Genomic DNA, 18,548 nt, shown 5'->3' with positions numbered 1-18,548 from the left:
GTTAGAATACGAGATCAATAGTAATGAATATGAATATAATCCACTTATTATCAGTTACATCTTCAGCAAATTTCAGCAGTACACCGGAAATAGTATGTTACAGCTCTTACGGTTATACCGCCTTGAAACAGGTAATACAATATAAAAATATATATAGGAAGACGCCCATACGTATATGGATAAACCTTATGCTATTGAGAAATAACCCTACTGGATTGTCTTAGTACTAAAGTGTAAAGAATATTTCCTAAGTAGTATATGCCTTGTGAGAACACGCTCTCATAATTAACGTCCGTTGCTGTAAAGAATAGCGCCATGCCTGGAATAATTCAACGTCTATTTGTACGTACACCGGCCCCGTGTGACCCAAGACGTTGCAATAATACAGCGTTATCACGTATATGAGTCACGTGATACATGCCACGCCGCTGCTTGCAGAACCCACCATACAGGAACACAGTGATTGCCCACAGCTCCGTATTAAGAACCCGTAGGCGTTGCCGTGTACATGAGCCCTTAGACAGTACATAGTTAGCATACTGTACTTTCCGAGCTATTCTTATATCTGAATTAAGTGATTACTGTTGGATGCAATTATATGAAATTGTTCCATAAAATTGTACATGGGAGTCTTTTGGTCGTTCAGCAGCGCAGATGTTCAGGCTTAGTGAGATGTTGAGAAAAGTTGTCTTTAAATGAAGTATCATTTTCATTTCCATGCCTCTGATTAGCTGGATATTGTTAGCCACTTGTCTTCTGAGATTTCTTAAAATAGGCTCAAAATCGAACTGTTCATCATTGCCTATTAGTTGAAACAAATTCCTGCCCTCTTTGCAATTAGCCGACACTTACAGCACCGTCTCCTCATAATCTGTGCCACAAATTATACAGCCTTATTTTTTTTTATAGCTGGTCTCATAAATAATTATCTAGAAGGTCTGCGGACACAGAATTTTTTTAACTTGATTCTATATTCTAGCACTTAACCTCATGATCTACACAGCATCACAACAATCATTCTTTTCCAAATGAATTGTGTTGTTTTTAATTCATTGGTTTGCAGTGTTCAGTGGTGAAACCAGTTAAGTGCTTTTCTCCACGTCTACAATGGTAAAGCTTTGAGATATTGGAAGCATAATGTCATCTAATTGTTGATGGAAATCAATTGTCTCGGTCATGCAGGTTGCATAACCGAGAAACCGACGTTTAATTCCCCTGGCGCTGCGGCCGCAAGTAACTGCTCTGAGTGACGGCGCTAGCGTCCAATCAGGAGACCGTTAGAGTTGTTTCTCAGAGCAGAAGGGAGTCGCTGGCAGTGAGAAGTGCCAAGGAGAACTTGCACATCAGGCGCCCGCATCAGTTGCACTTGTGACCGCAGCTGACTTCACAGGGGGCGGATACGCTGCGTAAAAGCACGCAGCGTATCTGCTCTGTGCGCCACAAGGAATTCTGGGTGAAAAAAGTGCACCAAACTGTGGTGCAGTTTGTAGCTCGGAATGTTCGCTGTGGAAAACTGCAGCATTTAGCCGGTCTGCTAGCAGGTCAGCCTCCTGGGATGACGTTTCATCCCAGGAGACCGTTGCAGCCTGTGGTTGGCTGCAGTGGCGGTCACATGAGATGAAACCTCATCCCAGGAGGCTGGTCCTCCGCTGCTACAGCCTGTGATTGGCTGCAGAGGTCACATGGGATGAAATGTCATTCCAGAAGGCTGGCTTGGAGGAAGAAACTTAGACTTTTGGGTGAGTAAGATTATTATTTTTTTCTGTGTTGCGTTTTTTGCAGCCGAATCACTGCGATTCGGTCGCAAAAAAACGCAACAACTGATATTTGTTGAGGGTTTTACCTTCCCATTGAATTCAATGGAGAAAACCTGCAACAAATAACCAGCGTTTTCGCAAATACAATTGACATGCTGCGAAATAAAATTCTGCACCGCAGGTCAATTTCTGAGTGTTTTTTCCACTCAATATTTACACAATATGTGGATGAGATTTGTTATATCTCATCCACTCTGCTGCTACTGTATTATGCTGCGTATTTTCCGCAACGAATTCCGTTTTACTCAATGTATGAACTGACCCATATTGTTTCTTTTGAAACCACGGTGTCCTGAAGTGGTTCAAAAATTGTATCCTAGAATGAAATAAATATTGATCAGCTGGCGTCACACTAGATCTTGCTAGGTGAAACTTTGAGCCTGGAGTATATGCTGACAGCGGTGTGGTTTTTGCCCAACATTGAACAAAATTTGCAGCTAATTTGCTATAAAAGGCAGCATGTCACCTATGTGTTAAAGTGGCATCTAATCACTTACCTAATTAATAAAAATAATAATAATCTGTAATATGTACAGACTATCAGACATAGCACAGCGACAAAACTAATTAACAGATCATACAAGAGCAGTGAGGGCCCTGCACACAAGAGCTTACAATGTATGAGGAAAACGGGTGCCACAAATGTAAGAAGTGCTTGTTCAGTACAATAGTCCAGCCATCTTTTATACACGTGGGGTCACCAGCCAGTATCTGTGTATGACAGACATGAAGTGCTTTACAGTGTAGTGTACAGGAGTGTGGGGGATACCGTGGAATGAAGGGAAGAGGTTCTGAGGACTAATGTAATGGGGAAAAGGAAAGGAGTCAGATTAGGGAATGTTATAGGCCTGTCTAAAAAGATGTGTTTTCAGGACACGCTTAAAACTGAAAATTTTGGAACGAATTTGATTGTCTGGGGTAGTGCATTACAGAGTACTGGTGCAGCATGAGAAAAGTCTTGGAGATGGGTGGGGGAGGTTAGGGTTATTGAGGATGTTAGTCTTAGATTGTTGGCAAAACATAGAGCATGGGTAGGGTGGTAGATAGAGATGAGGGAGGAGATGTAAGGAAGTGCAGCACTGTGGAGAGCTTTGTGGGTGAAAGTAATAGAACTTTATTTTAAGGACTACTTTCTTTCATCAGTATTGACTTCTTAGGTGAACTGGGTTATATCAGGGGATTCAAAATGGTGTACAACACTTTGTAGAGTAGATTTTGGTAATCTGTGGGACTCGTTACATGGGTCCAGGGCCGTCTCCAGGTTTATGTGGGCCCTTGGGCGACACAGACTTAGTAGGCCCCTTTGCGGGGGAAATCACAGTGGCAGTAAAATGGCAGAAAATTTTACTTTGTGCCCCCACATAGACGTTAGGCCCTTTTTATGCCCCCATATAGAAGTTAGGCCCCCAGTTTGTACCCCCATAAATTTAGTGCCCTCTGTATATAGTGCCACACATCCCCCTCCCTGGTAGTGCCACACAGCCCCCCTCCCTGGTGGTGCCACACAGCCCCCTCCCTGGTAGTGCCACACAGCCCCCCTCCAAGGTAGTGCCATACAGCCCGCCTCCCAGGTAGTGCTATACAGTCCCCCTCCCAGGTAGTGCCATACAGCCCCCACCTCCCGTGTAGTCACACAGCGCCCTCCTCCCAGGTAGTGCCACATAGCCCCCTCCTCCCAGGTAGTGCCACACAGCCCCCCCTCTCAGGTAGTGCCATACAGACCCCACCTACCAGGTAGTGCCACACAGCCCCCTCCTCCTAGGTAGTGCCACACAGCTCCCTCCTCCTAGGTAGTGCCACACAGCTCCCTCCTCTTAGGTAGTGCCACACAGCTCCCCTCCCTGGTAGTGCCACACAGCCACCCTCCCTGGTAGTACCACACAGCCTCCCTCCCTGTAGGAGTGGAATCCCCAGTCAGAGCATTGCTGATGCTCTGGATGGGGATTCCGCTTCCGGAGAAACCCCTAACGTCACTGTCCATATATGGACAGTGTTGTCAAGGGCAACTCCAGAGCTGTAGTCCCAGGCAGAGCGCTAGTAGCACTCTTCCTGGGACACTGCTCTGCTCCTGACAACACTGTCCATATATGGACAGTGATGTCAGGGGCTTCCCCAGAGACGGAGTCCCGGAGCAGAGCCACTTGTAGTGCACTGCCTGGGACTCCTTCTCTCCCTCTGACATCACTGTCCATATATGGACAGTGAGGTCAAGGTCTTCCCCAGAGACCGAGTCCCGGAGCAGAGCCGCTTGTAGCGCTCTGCCTGGGACTCCTTCTCTCCTTTTAACATCACTGTACATACATGGACATTGATGTCAGGGGCTTCCCCAAAGACGGTGTCCCAGAGCAGAGCGATAGCGCTCTGCCTGGGACTCCTTCTCTCCACCTGACATCACTGTCCATATATGGACAGTGATGTCAGGGGTTTCCCCAGAGACAGAGTCGCGGTGCAGAGCTGCTTGTAGTGCTCTGCCTGGGACTCCTTCTCTCCCTTTGACATCACTGTCCATATACTGTCCATATCATATATGGACAGTGATGTCAGGGGCTTCCCCAAAGACGGAGCCTGGGACTTCTTCTCTCCTCCCGACATCACTGTCCATCTATGGACAGTGATGCCGTGACGACATCAGCGACAGCACCCGGAGGCCGAGTGGACCCCCCAAGGGTAGTGGGCCCCGGCACTTGCCCGGGTTTGCTGGGTTCTGACGCCGGCCCTGCAGGGGTCATTGTCTCATTTAGGTTATTTTACCAATGATTCTTATGCTGTAAACTTACAGTACATGTACTACAATAGAATATTTCATTTTTGTATCTACCTATTGCTCCTTATAGATTGTATGCTTCAATGAGCAGGGCACTTTCTGGTTTACACTGTAGTTAAGGTAACTTAGCAACACTAAAATATCACATAGGCAGGTTATGATGCTGTCAGGATAATTTACTAGTTTCAGGTAGTCTTGCCTCCAAAAGTTTGAATGAAGATGCAGCATTTTTGGTTGTGCCCCATAGTATATAGTGAAGGAAATAAGTATTTGATTCCTTGCTGATTTTGTAAGTTTGCCCACTGTCAAAGACATGAACAGTCTAGAATTTTTAGGCTAGGTTAATTTTACCAGTGAGAGATAGATTATATTAAAAAAAAAAGAAAATCACATAGTCAAAATTATATATATTTATTTGCATTGTGCACAGAGAAATAAGTATTTGATCCCCTACCAACCATTAAGAGTTCAGCCTCCTCCAGACCAGTTACACGCTCCAAATCAACTTGGTGCCTGCATTAAAGACAGCTGTCTTAAATGGTCACCTGTATAAAAGACTCCTGTCCACAGACTCAATTAATCAGTCTGACTCTAACCTCTACAACATGGGCAAGACCAAAGAGCTTTCTAAGGATGTCAGGGACACGATCATAGACCTGCACAAGGCTGGACTGGGCTACAAAACCATAAGTAAGACGCTGGGTGAGAAGGAGACAACTGTTGGTGCAATAGTAAGAAAATGGAAGACATACAAAATGACTGTCAATCGACATCGATCTGGGGCTCCATGCAAAATCTCAACTCGTGGGGTATCCTTGATCCTGAGGAAGGTGAGAGCTCAGCCGAAAACTACACGGGGGAACTTGTTAATGATCACAAGGCAGCTGGGACCACAGTCACCAAGAAAACCATTGGTAACACATTACGCCGTAATGGATTAAAATCCTGCAGTGCCTGCAAGGTCCCCCTGCTCAAGAAGGCACATGTACAGGCCTATGACCCAAAGAACACCGTCCCAACTGTCAAGCATGGAGGTGGAAACATTATGTTTTGGGGGTGTTTCTCTGCTAAGGGCACAGGACTACTTCACCGCATCAATGGGAGAATGGATGGAGCCATGTACTGTCAAATCCTGAGTGACAACCTCCTTCCCTCCACCAGGACATTAAAAATGTCTCGTGGCTGGGTCTTCCAGCACGACAATGACCCGAAACATACAGCCAAGGCAACAAAGGAGTGGCTCAAAAAGAAGCACATTAAGGTCATGGAGTGGCCTAGCCAGTCTCCAGACCTTAATCCCATCGAAAACTTATGGAGGGAGCTGAAGATCCGAGTTGCCAAGCGACAGCCTCGAAATCTTAATGATTTACAGATGATCTGCAAAGAGGAGTGGGCCAAAATTCCATCTAACATGTGTGCAAACCTCATCATCAACTACAAAAAACATCTGACTGCTTTGCTTGCCAACAAGGGTTTTGCCACCAAGTATTAAGTCTTGTTTGCCAAAGGGATCAAATACTTATTTTTCTGTGCACAATGCAAATAAATATATATAATTTTGACTATGTGATTTTCTTTTCTTTTTTTTTTTATATATAATCTATCTCTCACTGGTAAAATTAACCTAGCCTAAAAATTCTAGACTGTTCCTGTCTTTGACAGTGGACAAACCTACAAAATCAGCAAGGGATCAAATACTTATTTCCTTCACTGTATGTGTGTGTCTCTCACAGCGTTTGAGTAGTTCTGGGTTATGTATCATTATAAAGAAAGGGATACAGTAGACCTTATCAAAGTAATTCAGAATCTAGCAAATGGATAATAAGGTTCTTGGAAACTGTGAAATTACCTGTCTCTTTCGGGCATGCTAATTTGAGGAGCAGGTTGACACCATATTTTGACATTGTGAACATTTCTGCTGTACGGAATTATCAATCGGCCATCCAGCCAAGCGGGGGCTATTAGTTCACTTAGGGGTCTACACACACACACATTGAAGGCCTGCAAAATAGGTTTAAAGTGCCACTGCTTCCTATGTTCCTATGAAGATGTTTGCATCACTATTTTGATCTGCAGTCATTATTATACCCATGATAATGTACTTAAATCTGTGATTGAGCACTTTTTAGTGCACAAACTTTTTATACACAAAGTGTTTAGTATTAGGGCCCTTCATAGAACGCTCGTTGCCGACAATTGTGAAACCGGGGATCCTGAACCCCCTGCAGTGAAGAGGAGCTTCACTGGACCCCCGCAGTGAAAATGAGCTTGAATGGACCAGAAGTTGAGCATGCACTCGCACCCCATTTAATGTCTATGGTATTAACCGAAACAGCCGTGCACTGTACTCTGCTGTTTCCGTCATACCTATAGACTTTGAACGGAGCATCGGTGTGCATGCTCAACCACTGCTACATTCAATGGCCTTCTCACTGCAGTCTATCAATGAGGAGGCACATGGGGCGCGTGATCCCCGTTCTCGTGATCGGGGGGGCACCCAGCGATCAGATAACTATCACTTATCCTGTGGATAGGTGATAATTGTCAATTCTGGGACAACCCCTTTAAGAAAAAATGTGCCTGACATATTGTCTCCAATAAACATTGTGGTGAACCAGTATTTAATTGATGAGTCAGATAATTAGTATTAGTATTTAGCGGTATTAAAGAGCGTATTAATTATTGTAGCTTGTGGTTTGGATGAAAAGATAATGGGCCTTGTTTAAAAATTGTCAGTGTTGCCCATAGAAGGCAAATGACTCGGGTGTCTCCAGCTACGATCATATACGTGCTCTGTGAGCCTCTCCTTAACTCACTCAAACAAGCAAAAAAATAGCACAAACACGTTTATAGCTCCTTTTTGTTGCTTATTATATGCCAATTTCGCTAAGTATTTAATATATAAAGACAATAATCACGCAGTTAATTATGACGGTGGTTTACATCATTATTTCAGGCGTAGCAGGAACATATCAAATCAGATATCCACAGAAGCCAATCCGTTCACTTCTTTCATTGTTAAACTACCCTGAAAAAAAGCAAGACAAAATCTGGAGGGCAACATTGACACTTTTTTTTTTTTTTTATGCATGAGAGATTATTTCTGTGCCCGGGTATTATTACTATTTAACCCCACGCTATTATTAGTATTTAACCCACTTTATACCATTTATGAAGGTTATAGTACTGTGAAATTGATTTCCCATTATAGCTCAAAGTTTCTGCTATGAATATTGCCAATGTATTTCCCTAATATGTTCCCATGTGTGCCTCTAAATCTGGGATGAATTCTAGTTTCCTGCAAAAATGTTTAAAACCATAGATCAAAGTGGTGTTTTCAGAATTGAACGCAGTCCTGGAACATGGGTCTGTTTTTGTTTTTTAGAAAAAGAACATATGACCTATGAGGAACATATGAGGAAAAATAAGGGTCAAGTTCCTCAATGCTCAAGATATGTCCACATAAATGTGAATGTTAAAAAATAAAAACCTTTAAATGGGATGTTATTACTTTTTCACACGGCAATCATTTTGTCTTCCAACATTGCATTAGCAAAACAAATTCAGATTCCCTAGTCTTACGTTATCCAAAAGTGTAGTGTGACATAAACTCAGGCCAAGCCTCTGTGCTCCCGTCTAATCTCCCTCGAGAATATTTTATAGTGTGTAAAATGTACTTAACGCTTCTAAGCAGATGCCATGGTTTCTTTTGGAGGCAAAACTTTTCAATGCACAAAAAAAACCCACTGGTGGTGAGAAACAAATACGTGGATCTTGGGTAAACAATCATCAGCTAAATAAAGAGTAAGTGAGAGATTAGTGTTTTAGGAATGGCAGAAGGCCATGTGCAGCGGGCATGATTTAGTAATGCAGACACAATGCACGGCTTCCAAATGATACGGATCAGCAGCTGCAAGAGGCTGGACCACCACAACAAAGGGACAGAGTGTAAATTATTAATAAGAGACTCGCTGTTCTCCTAGTGTCCAAAATCAGCAGGGTTAATGGTCTTGGAGTCCCATTTCGTTCTACCTTTGGCATTCTGCAATGTTATATATCTCTGTGTAGTAACTACATTATGGTTTGTGTTGTAATATACTACAATAACCCATATGTCTTCTTATTTTCATTGTTCTGTATGGGTCCTCCATTGCCTTGGGCTTCTTTTGAGTCAATAAGCGTTTTTCTTTACCTCTTATCTAGGCCTTCAGCTATTGATATTCACCCTAGACTCACTAAAAGGCATTAGATAAGCAGTAATGTCCCACAGGGAAGAGTCAAGGAATAGACGCCTCTGGTCATTATGAGTTAGCGTTTACTACATACTACAAGCTGAAATGTCTACCACTTCTCTTCTGAGACATAACTTGGTGTCTGTGTATAAATCTTCCAGAAAGAGGTAGATGTAATGTAATGTAACCCGTCACCCATGGTTGTAAGCTCTCACAATGCTCTTGTATTTTGCTTTAGTGAAGGACAAAATATAATTGGTGTCTTTCCAGTGGATCGGGGACTACATGCCCCAAAACCTGAAACTATATGAAAGGGCGACAACTGAAAAGACATGCGATGCCCGAGTCCTCTGATATGTAAAAAAGAATCAGAGTCCAGCCTTCATTTTCATTTTCTAAACTGCACTTCGACTGGTTGCCAAAAGCAACAAGGTTACTGTAGTGATACATGAGGCACTTTATCTTTTTATTATAACAGATCATATTAGGCTGGAACTACCCTAAGGGTATGTTCACACGCAGTGTTTTCAGGCCTATTTCTGGGCGTTTTCGCCTCGAAAAACACCTGAAAAAACGGAAGCTGAACGTCTACAAACATCTGCCCATTGAAATCAATCGGAAAAACAGCATTTAGTTCATACGGGGCCTATTTTACGCCGCTGTTTTAAAGAACGGAGCGTAAAAAGACGCTCCGTAAAAAGAAGTATCATGTCACTTCTTGAGGCATTTTTTGGAGCTGATTTTCTATTGAACACTATGAAAAACGCCTCAAAAGAAGCTCCAAATTGAAAGAAGCTTTATTTTCAGCTTCAAAAACGTCTGAAAATCAGAGGCTGTTTTCTCTGAAAACAGCTCCGTAATTTTCAGCCGTTTTTGGCGCCAAAAACGAGCGGTAAGCCGCGATATGAACAACAGCGCTCATCAGCAGGACACATCCACGCCAACAGGGTTCTAGTGCCTGACGAAGGTCTTCTTGGACCGAAACGTTGCACGCACTCCGCCCATGGCATTTGAATACAATACAAATAAAACAAAAGAATTTTTGAATCATATTTGTCTGTGTGCCGAATACTTCTCTACATACGATTGGGTTGGGACCCTATTCGTGCACCTCCTATAGGTCTAGTGCACTCTGAACCAATACCGACCACATTCAATTAACTTACTATGCCATTATTTTAGCAAGGGCAGAATGCCCTAGATCTTCTTTCTGTTCAACTAATTTAAACTCCACCAGCCGGCCAACCCCCCCCCCCCCAGATACCGGTAGCACTAATTAAAACAATTAAAACCGCCTTAAACCCCGTTCTAGCTTTTTGTGTTCCCACTGATGCTTGTGATTTCCGACCAAATAAGAAGAAAACAGCGTAGTTCTCTGAACTACGCTGTTTCTGTAAGTTCCATAGAAGTGAATGGAAGTTACGGAAACAGCGTAGATCGCATGCTACACTGTTTCCGTAACTGCCAGTCACTGCTATGGGAGTTACGGAAACTGCGTTGTACAAAAAAAAATTATTCTGCATGGACAAGGCATGCGCTGCTCTATAAATATATATTCCATTGAAACAAAATGGACCTCATGCATAATAACTGTTCTCGCAAAAAGTGTCAGTGGAGGCTTATTAAGGTCTCATGCACAAGACTATAGTATTTTTTGTACTGACTACAGATCCGTAGTTATCCGCATATCTGGCACACTGTTCCACAAATATGGTTTGGAGATCTGTATTTATGGATCCGCAAAAAAAGGGAGGCTACAAATAATATCACTCACATGTCCCAACCCCTTGAAAAGGTCACATAAACACTCAGGCGCAATTTTCTTGGGTAATGCCCTGCCATCGCATAGCAACGCTTATGCAAATTACAGACGGCTACAAATGCACATCTGTAGCCGTCCGCAACTTCGCGCGCACCCACAGACTTCTATTAGCGAGTCCGTGCCGCAATTGCGGACAGGAATAGGACGTTCTATATTTTGCAGGTCATTTCTACAGCCCGGACACACATCCGTAAATATACGGAAAGGTGTCCGTGGCCTATAGAAATTAATGGGTCCGCAGATTATCCGTTATTATGGCTAAAAACTATATTCGTGTGCATGGAGCCTAAGTAAAATGACATGCAACTATGCCGCCACAAGTTGGGCACACCGCACGTCTTGAAAAGTCACATCATACAACTAGGGTTGCTCAAAACTTTCCAGCCAGGCATTACGAGGCATAAATCACCTTGAAGTTCCAGCCTTATTTCAGAATCATGGGTAACAGTAGGCACGTGTCATCCTGAGAAATGTATTGAATAAAAGACTTCAGAAAACAGAATTTGTATATTGAGTCGTCCCTTGTTGTCTGTCTCCTATTTAGTTACTAGTCGGAGAATTAGTAGATCCCAGTGTTATCAGGTAGATCCTATGTCTCTGACTACAAAAGACTCAGCACATCTCTGTTTTCCTTTTACAGGTACCACATGTTTAATTGCTTTGTTATCGGACAAAGAACTCACAGTGGCAAATGTTGGGGATTCACGTGGAGTCTTGTGTGACAAGGATGGAAATGCTATTCCCTTATCGCATGATCACAAACCATATCAGCTAAAGGAAAGAAAGAGGATTAAAAGAGCTGGTAAGATCCCGCATTAATACATATTACAGCTTAAACTTTACCGTTCACACGCATAATTTAGATTTAGAATTCGGATTTGATTTTTAGTATCTAGACCATTCAGAGTAAGGATGTAATGAATGCCGCAGCCTATCTCAGAGAAAACAACGGATTGGATAGATAAAACTCCAACCTGTCATATTCCCTATACTCCTGTACCATCAAGTTGGTAATACACACAAGACAATATCATGACTATGGCTAGATTTATGTTAGCACTCTAATATGTGTGTCAGGCCGACAAGACCTGACTGTATTTTGCATTTTAAAAATAAAAACATTCCTTTGTCATTTGTATGGTTAAAAACCTAATTACTATGCAGATATATGTCCCACGCAAAAGTTTTTGCAGCAAATAGGAGAGATGTATTGTCCAAGAAGCACCAAGAAATTGGCAAGGTTAAGAACCACAGACGCACTGGTTAGCCATGGAAACCGAGTACCGCAGAATAGATGAGTCAAACTGAAGCCCTACTCCGGTCTGAACTCACAATAACTGTTGGAACCCAAGTAGCCCTCTCTACAGTCTGAAGATTTTCTTCATCGAAGAGTTGGTGCTAAGGCTTCGTTCACATCTGCGTTGGGACTCCGTTCATGGGTTCCGTCAGAGCTTTCCATCAGAGGAACCCACAATCTGAATCCACACTGAAACAAATGGAAACCATAGGTTTCCGTTTGCATCACCATTGATTTCAATGGTGACGGATCCGGTGCAAATGGTTTCCATTTGTCACCGTTGTTTAAGGTTTCTGTTGTTTCGACGGAATGAATAGCGCAGTCGACTACGGTATTGAGTCCGTCAAAATGACTGAAACCTTAAACAACGGTGACAAACGGAAACCATTTGCACCGGATCCATCACCATTGAAATCAAAGGTGATGCAAACAGAAACCTATGGTTTCCGTTTTGATTCAGTTTGTGGGTTCCCCTGACAGGAAGGTCCGACGGAACCCATGAACAGAGCCATGACGCAAATGTGAACGAAACCTAAATGAGACAAAAATAATTGAAGCAAAGCAAAAAGTCTTTCCTATTCTCATAAATACAAGGAATGTGGGGCTGAACATCAAATAGTACTGATGAGTCACAATTAGATTTTTTTTCTCAAACAGGAGGCTGTTTGTCGGCAATATAGTGTACGGAGTACCATCAGGGAGGTTTTTAATCTGTGCTAACTTCATTTTGCAGCAGGACAATGACCTCACACACACTGCCAAGGTCATAAAGAGTTATTCTCAGCAAAAACAAGAAAAATGAGTCCTGCAACAAAGAGCCATGATCTCAACATCATTGAAACTGTTTGATATTACTATCAGAAACAAGAGAAACAGCTAAAGTCTCAATAAAAACTGACAAGTTTGCCAAAAAACTTAGAATAACATACCAGTCGTTTTCCATATGTATTTTTTCAGATTTCCTTTTTTTAAATAATTTTTGCTTTACAGAATTGTTCAACATGTGTGGTTGCGCAGTCATAGATAAAAGATCGATAGATATGAGAGAGATAGATAGATATGAGATAGATAGATATGAGATAGATATGAGATAGAGAGATATAGATAGATAGATAGATAGATAGATAGATAGATAGATAGATAGATAGATAGATAGATAGATAGATAGATAGATAGATAGATAGATAGATAGATATGAGATAGATAGATAGATAGATAGATAGATAGATAGATAGATAGATAGATAGATAGATAGATAGATAGATAGATAGATATGAGATAGATAGATAGATAGATAGATATGAGATAGATAGATAGATAGATAGATAGATAGATAGATAGATATGAGATAGATAGATATGAGATAGATAGATATGAGATAGATAGATAGATATGAGATAGATAGATAGATATGAGATAGATAGATAGATATGAGATAGATCGATATGAGATAGATCGATATGAGATAGATCGATAGATAGATAGATAGATAGATAGATATGAGATAGATACAGTGGCGTAACTACCGCCGTAGCAGCCGTTGCGGCTGCTACGGGGCCCGCGGCATGAGGGGGCCGTGTCGCCCGCCGGCACGGGCCCCCACCATGGCCGGAGGCTCCGCTAGCAGCCGCTATGGCTGCTACAGCGCGACGCCACTGAACACTATGGCAGAGCAGGGAGGTATCTCCCTGCTCTGCCATTAAACAAAAGACATGTATCCCCTATCCACAGGATAGGGGATACATGTGTGATCACTGGCATTGATAGGGAGAACGGGGGACTGAAAGTCCCCTGAAGTTCTCCATCACAAACCTCGGACTTCCAGGGTCTGTGTCGACAGCTCCGTAGAAATGAATGGAGCGCCAGTCGCGCTTGTGCGCATGCGTGACCAGCGCTCCTTTAATTTTTCTTGAGCTGCGCAGACTCCGGAAGTCAGAGGTTAGTCATGGAGAACTTCGGGGGACTTTCGGTCCCCCGTTCTCCCTATCGCTGCCAGCGATCACACATGTATCCCCTATCCTGTGGATAGGGGATGCATGTCTTTTGTAGGAGACACTGTAGGTCAGATTTTTTTGGGGGGTTGGGGCTGCATGGCGTTACCTACAGGGGGGGCTGTATAGCGTTACCTACAGGGGGCTGTATAGCGTTACCTACAGGGGGGGCTGTATAGCGTTACCTACAGGGGGGGCTGTATAGCGTTATCTACAGGGGGGCTGTGTGGCGTTCTCTACAGTGGGGCTGTATGGCGTTCTCTACAGTGGGGGCTGTATGGCGTTCTCTACAGTGGGGGCTGTATGGCGTTCTCTACAAGGGGATGTATGGCATTATCTACAGGGGGATGTATGGCATTATCTACAGGGGGCTGTATGGCGTTCTCTACAGTGGGGGCTGTATGGCGTTCTCTAAAGTGGGGGCTGTTTGGCTTTCTCTACAGTGGGGGCTGTATGGCGTTATCTACAGGGGGGGGCTGTAGAAAAGGCACTATCTACAAGGGGGGGTTGTGTGACACTCGGAGGAGGGGGGGCCCCAGGCAAAAGTTTGCTATGGGGCCCAGTTTTTCCTAGTTACGCCCCTAGATAGATAGATATGAGATAGGTAGATATGAGATGGATAGATATGAGATAGATAGATAGATAGATAGATAGATAGATAGATAGATAGATAGATAGATAGATAGATAGATAGATAGATAGATAGAAAAAAAAAATAATTTACAAATGAGATTGTAACTAAGGAAGGAATGTGAGCTCTCTAAATAGACACATTTTGCTATAACGTATTTGGGATAAATGCATGTAACTCCCATGTGTGTACAGCTTTATAGATAATCCTCAGGTCCTGTATTCAGCTTTATTGAAGGTTGCATTAAATGTAATCAAGCACATAAAATTTATTTATTGCACAAAAAACTAATAACTGAGCGAACAATCCTGATATCTGTTTAATTCTGCAAACCTCACAAGCAGTTAAGAATGACCTAAAAACAAACTTTCCGTAAAGCACACAATGATGTTGAGCGTGCGTGATGTTCTCATTTATTCCCTGTGATTAGTCCCTGGAGAATTAGGCAGCATCACGAAGATTTCTCTACCGGTATGTGCTGCGATCAGCATAACATTTAGCCACAGCTCAGTTTAATAGTGAAGTGATTTGCTTTAATTGAGTTGCTAAGAAGAGTATGGAGCATGTTACATCATCTATAGTTCATTCACAGACAGGATAAGTAGTGGTAATTGTCAGATCTGGGCCTACTAACCAACTACTAAAAACTTTACACTGTTACATTAGCTTGTAGTTAGTTGTAGTTAAAGGGTTTATTCTACTTTCAGAAAGTACGAGTAAATAGAATGAGCACAAATGTTGCAATATGTCAAAATTTGGCCCAGGTTAGGGAGTGAGGCTACAGAGGGTTAAGATTCTTTGTTCACATACTTGCATTTGTATAGGCCGCTGGAAGGACTCGTTATGCAGGATCATCCATTGATCTCTATGCAGGATTGAATATGAGGGAGCACATGTAAGCAGTGTTCCACCTGCAGCCACAACCCCCAGGATATATCAGTATAAGGGCCTGTTCACATAAGGATTGCCCTTCCGTTGAGGGGTTCCGTCTGAGATTTCCATCGGGTTAACCCCTCAACGGAAAGGCAAACTGAAACCTTGACCTCAATGGTGATGGAAATGTTGCTAGTGGTTTCCGTTTGTCACCGTTGTGACAGGGTTCCGTTGTGCTGGACGGAACCAAAAGCGGAGTCGACTCACAGTGGTAAGGGAAACGGAAGCTAAGATTTCAGTTTGCCTTTCCATTGAGGGGTTGACCCGACGGAAATCTCATCGGAAGGGCAACACTGATGTGAACACAGCCTTAGTATAGTATATGTTAGTAAAGTTTCTGTTTTTTTTCATTGAAGCAATAGCATAGTCGACTACTCTATTGTTTCTGTGGAATAAAAATGGAAACTTTACGGAACGGAAAACAAACGGAAACCAGCTGCAACGGAAGCATTACTATTACCATGAAATCAATGGTAATGCAAACGTAAGCTATGGTTTTCGTTCAGCTTTCCTTTCATCTGTTCCTCTGACGGAATGGGTGAACGGAAACCCCAGACGGAACCCGACGGCGATGTGAACAGGCCCTTAGAGCAAATAATGTAAAAAATATTCCTTGGAGATTCCAGTCCTTGATGACATGAAAGCATAATGCAGTTCTACAGAATTGTCAACTTCACAATCACCTTATCAGTGTCTCATTCCACTATACACACATTGTAAGACCCTGAACTCCTCATGTTCATGGAATCTACTGGACGTGATATGTACTTTGTCATATGGTGCGTTATCATGGTGGCAGTAGCCATTAGAAGATGGGTAGACTGTGAGCATGAAGGGAACACATAAACAGCAACAATACTCAGGTAGATTGTGGCTATGGAACAATGCAACACCACTGGCCTTAACCATTGAAACTAGGCAAGGTGGATCACTGGATTCTGTATTGTATGGCAAATTCTGACTCTACAATTGAAGTGAATGGGATAAGGCTATAATACTGTGAACCGCCGCTACAAGTGTGTCGACAAATCACAGTCTGAGCAGTAAAGGAAATGAAGAGGAAGCAGCGCTTGTACGAGCGCTGCGGCCCCTTCAAAACAGCTGATCAGCAGGGGGGGCCAGGAGTTGGACCAAGGCCGATGAGATATTGATGGCCTATCCTGAGGATAGGCCATCAATTTCTTCTGACTGGAAAACCCCTTTAGGCTATGTTCACACGCTGTGTTTTCAGCCGTTTTTCGGGACGTTAATGGCTCGAAAAAAGCCTGACAAAAACAGAAGCTGAACGCCTCCAAACATCTGCCCATTGATTTCAATGGGAAAAACAGCATTTCGGTCAGGCGGGCGTTTTTTACGCAGCCGTTTGAAAAACGGTGAGTAAAAAAACGCTCCGTAAAAAGAAGTGCATGCCACTTTTGAGCCGTTTTTCATTGTGTCAATAGAAATCCAGCTCCAAAAAACGCATCAAAAAAACTTTTTTGATGCTTTAATACGGCTGAAAATCAGAGGCTGTTTTCCCTTGAAAACAGCTCCGTACTTTACAGCCGTTTTTACTTTAGCGTGTGAACATATCCTCAGGGAGTCACTGTTTCTGTAACTCCAATAGACTTATGTTTAGAGAGCCCTGCATCTGCAAATCAAAATTGACTAGACCAGACGACTTATCCTAATTTCCATTTCAAGGTTTGATTCACAAATGTTCTTCTATATTCAGAACTGTCTAGTCAAATCTAATAACCAGCACAGCATTGATCTTTTAGCTTATTACTGTAGACAGGTGGAAGCCATCCTAACATAGACGTATACACCACTAGAATTTATGCTAATCTTTCTGGAATGTACCTGCATTTCTATCCGTGAATAACAGTCTCATTGTTTTTGCTTACCAGGTGGTTTCATCAGTTTCAATGGCTCTTGGAGAGTTCAAGGAATTTTGGCAATGTCCCGTTCTTTAGGGGATTATCCCTTGAAAAATCTTAACGTCATCATATCAGACCCTGATATCCTGAGCTTTGACCTCGACAAACTGCAGCCAGAATTCATGATCTTGGCATCTGATGGGCTATGGGATGCTTTCAGCAATGAAGAAGCTGTTCGGTTCATTAAAGAACGCCTGGATGAACCCCACTTTGGAGCCAAAAGCATTGTATTACAGTCATTCTACAGAGGATGTCCTGATAACATAACAGTCATGGTAGTAAAGTTCAGGAATAGTAGTAGAACAGATGAACAATAAGGTATTTACTTATGTACAGACGGACTTCAGGCAAACAATTTTATTTTAAGTAAGTAGGAAAATGTGGAAACATTATTAAGATTGCCCCATGACTCCATATCCATGTCCTAAACCTTAAAATGAACTCAGCTAATGTATCCATCAACCGTAAAGTTAAGAACACAAGGAAAGTATATATTATATGACCCAACATTGTTACATCCTTAACAATCAACTATCTGTATTAAAAGAAAGTGTTACCCCTCCAAGGAGACTTTAAGGCGTTGTTTTTGGGTGGAGGTGAGACCATATCATTCTACATCAGAGATTTGAGAACCATGCCATACTGTCAATGAATAAACCTCGTGTTCACTTTTAACAACCATTTATAAAATGTATATCCAGGGAGAGTCCTGGCGAAACATTGTGAAAAAGTTGTAAAGATGTATTATTATTATTATGATGATGATGATGTCACCTATAAGTTGCTTTGTCTTTGAAGACCAATTTAAAGCTTACCTGCTGAACTGTTTGCCTACATATCTTCCATGGTTTGTTCTCATTATTAGGAAATGAAGGAGAATCCATAATTTGATATTTTAAAACTTGGATGATAGATATCTAATAAAATCTCCAGAACATGCCTGACAACATTCGATTGTATAACATTTTACAATATGGGGTATTTGTAAACTCAGTCCCTTAACACTGCAGCCTATATGGACGTGATGCATACATTGATCACACCATGCTTTTGCATTCTGTCGAAAGATACTGTTTTTTTAAAAAAAAAATAATATTAGAAGAAAAGGTACCTTTGAAGGCTGTGGAAACCCTTGAAGACGT

At 42.4% G+C, this 18,548-nt stretch overlaps 1 protein-coding gene across 1 annotated transcript in view; it reads left to right on the top strand.

Moving 5' to 3' along the window:
* PPM1L (protein phosphatase, Mg2+/Mn2+ dependent 1L) overlaps positions 1 to 18,229 on the top strand; it is a 238,856-nt gene extending 220,627 nt beyond the window's left edge. Inside the window, exons 3-4 of the mRNA XM_075861567.1 lie at positions 11,276 to 11,437; positions 17,377 to 18,229. Coding sequence (XP_075717682.1) covers positions 11,276 to 11,437; positions 17,377 to 17,723 — 509 coding nt within the window. The 3' untranslated portion in view covers positions 17,724 to 18,229. The remainder of the gene's footprint in view (positions 1 to 11,275; positions 11,438 to 17,376) is intronic.
* Positions 18,230 to 18,548: the final 319 nt, after the last annotated feature.

Source organism: Rhinoderma darwinii, chromosome 4, assembly GCF_050947455.1.
Source record: "Rhinoderma darwinii isolate aRhiDar2 chromosome 4, aRhiDar2.hap1, whole genome shotgun sequence".
Taxonomy (NCBI): domain Eukaryota; kingdom Metazoa; phylum Chordata; class Amphibia; order Anura; family Rhinodermatidae; genus Rhinoderma; species Rhinoderma darwinii.
This window is presented reverse-complemented; position numbering and strand designations above follow the sequence as displayed.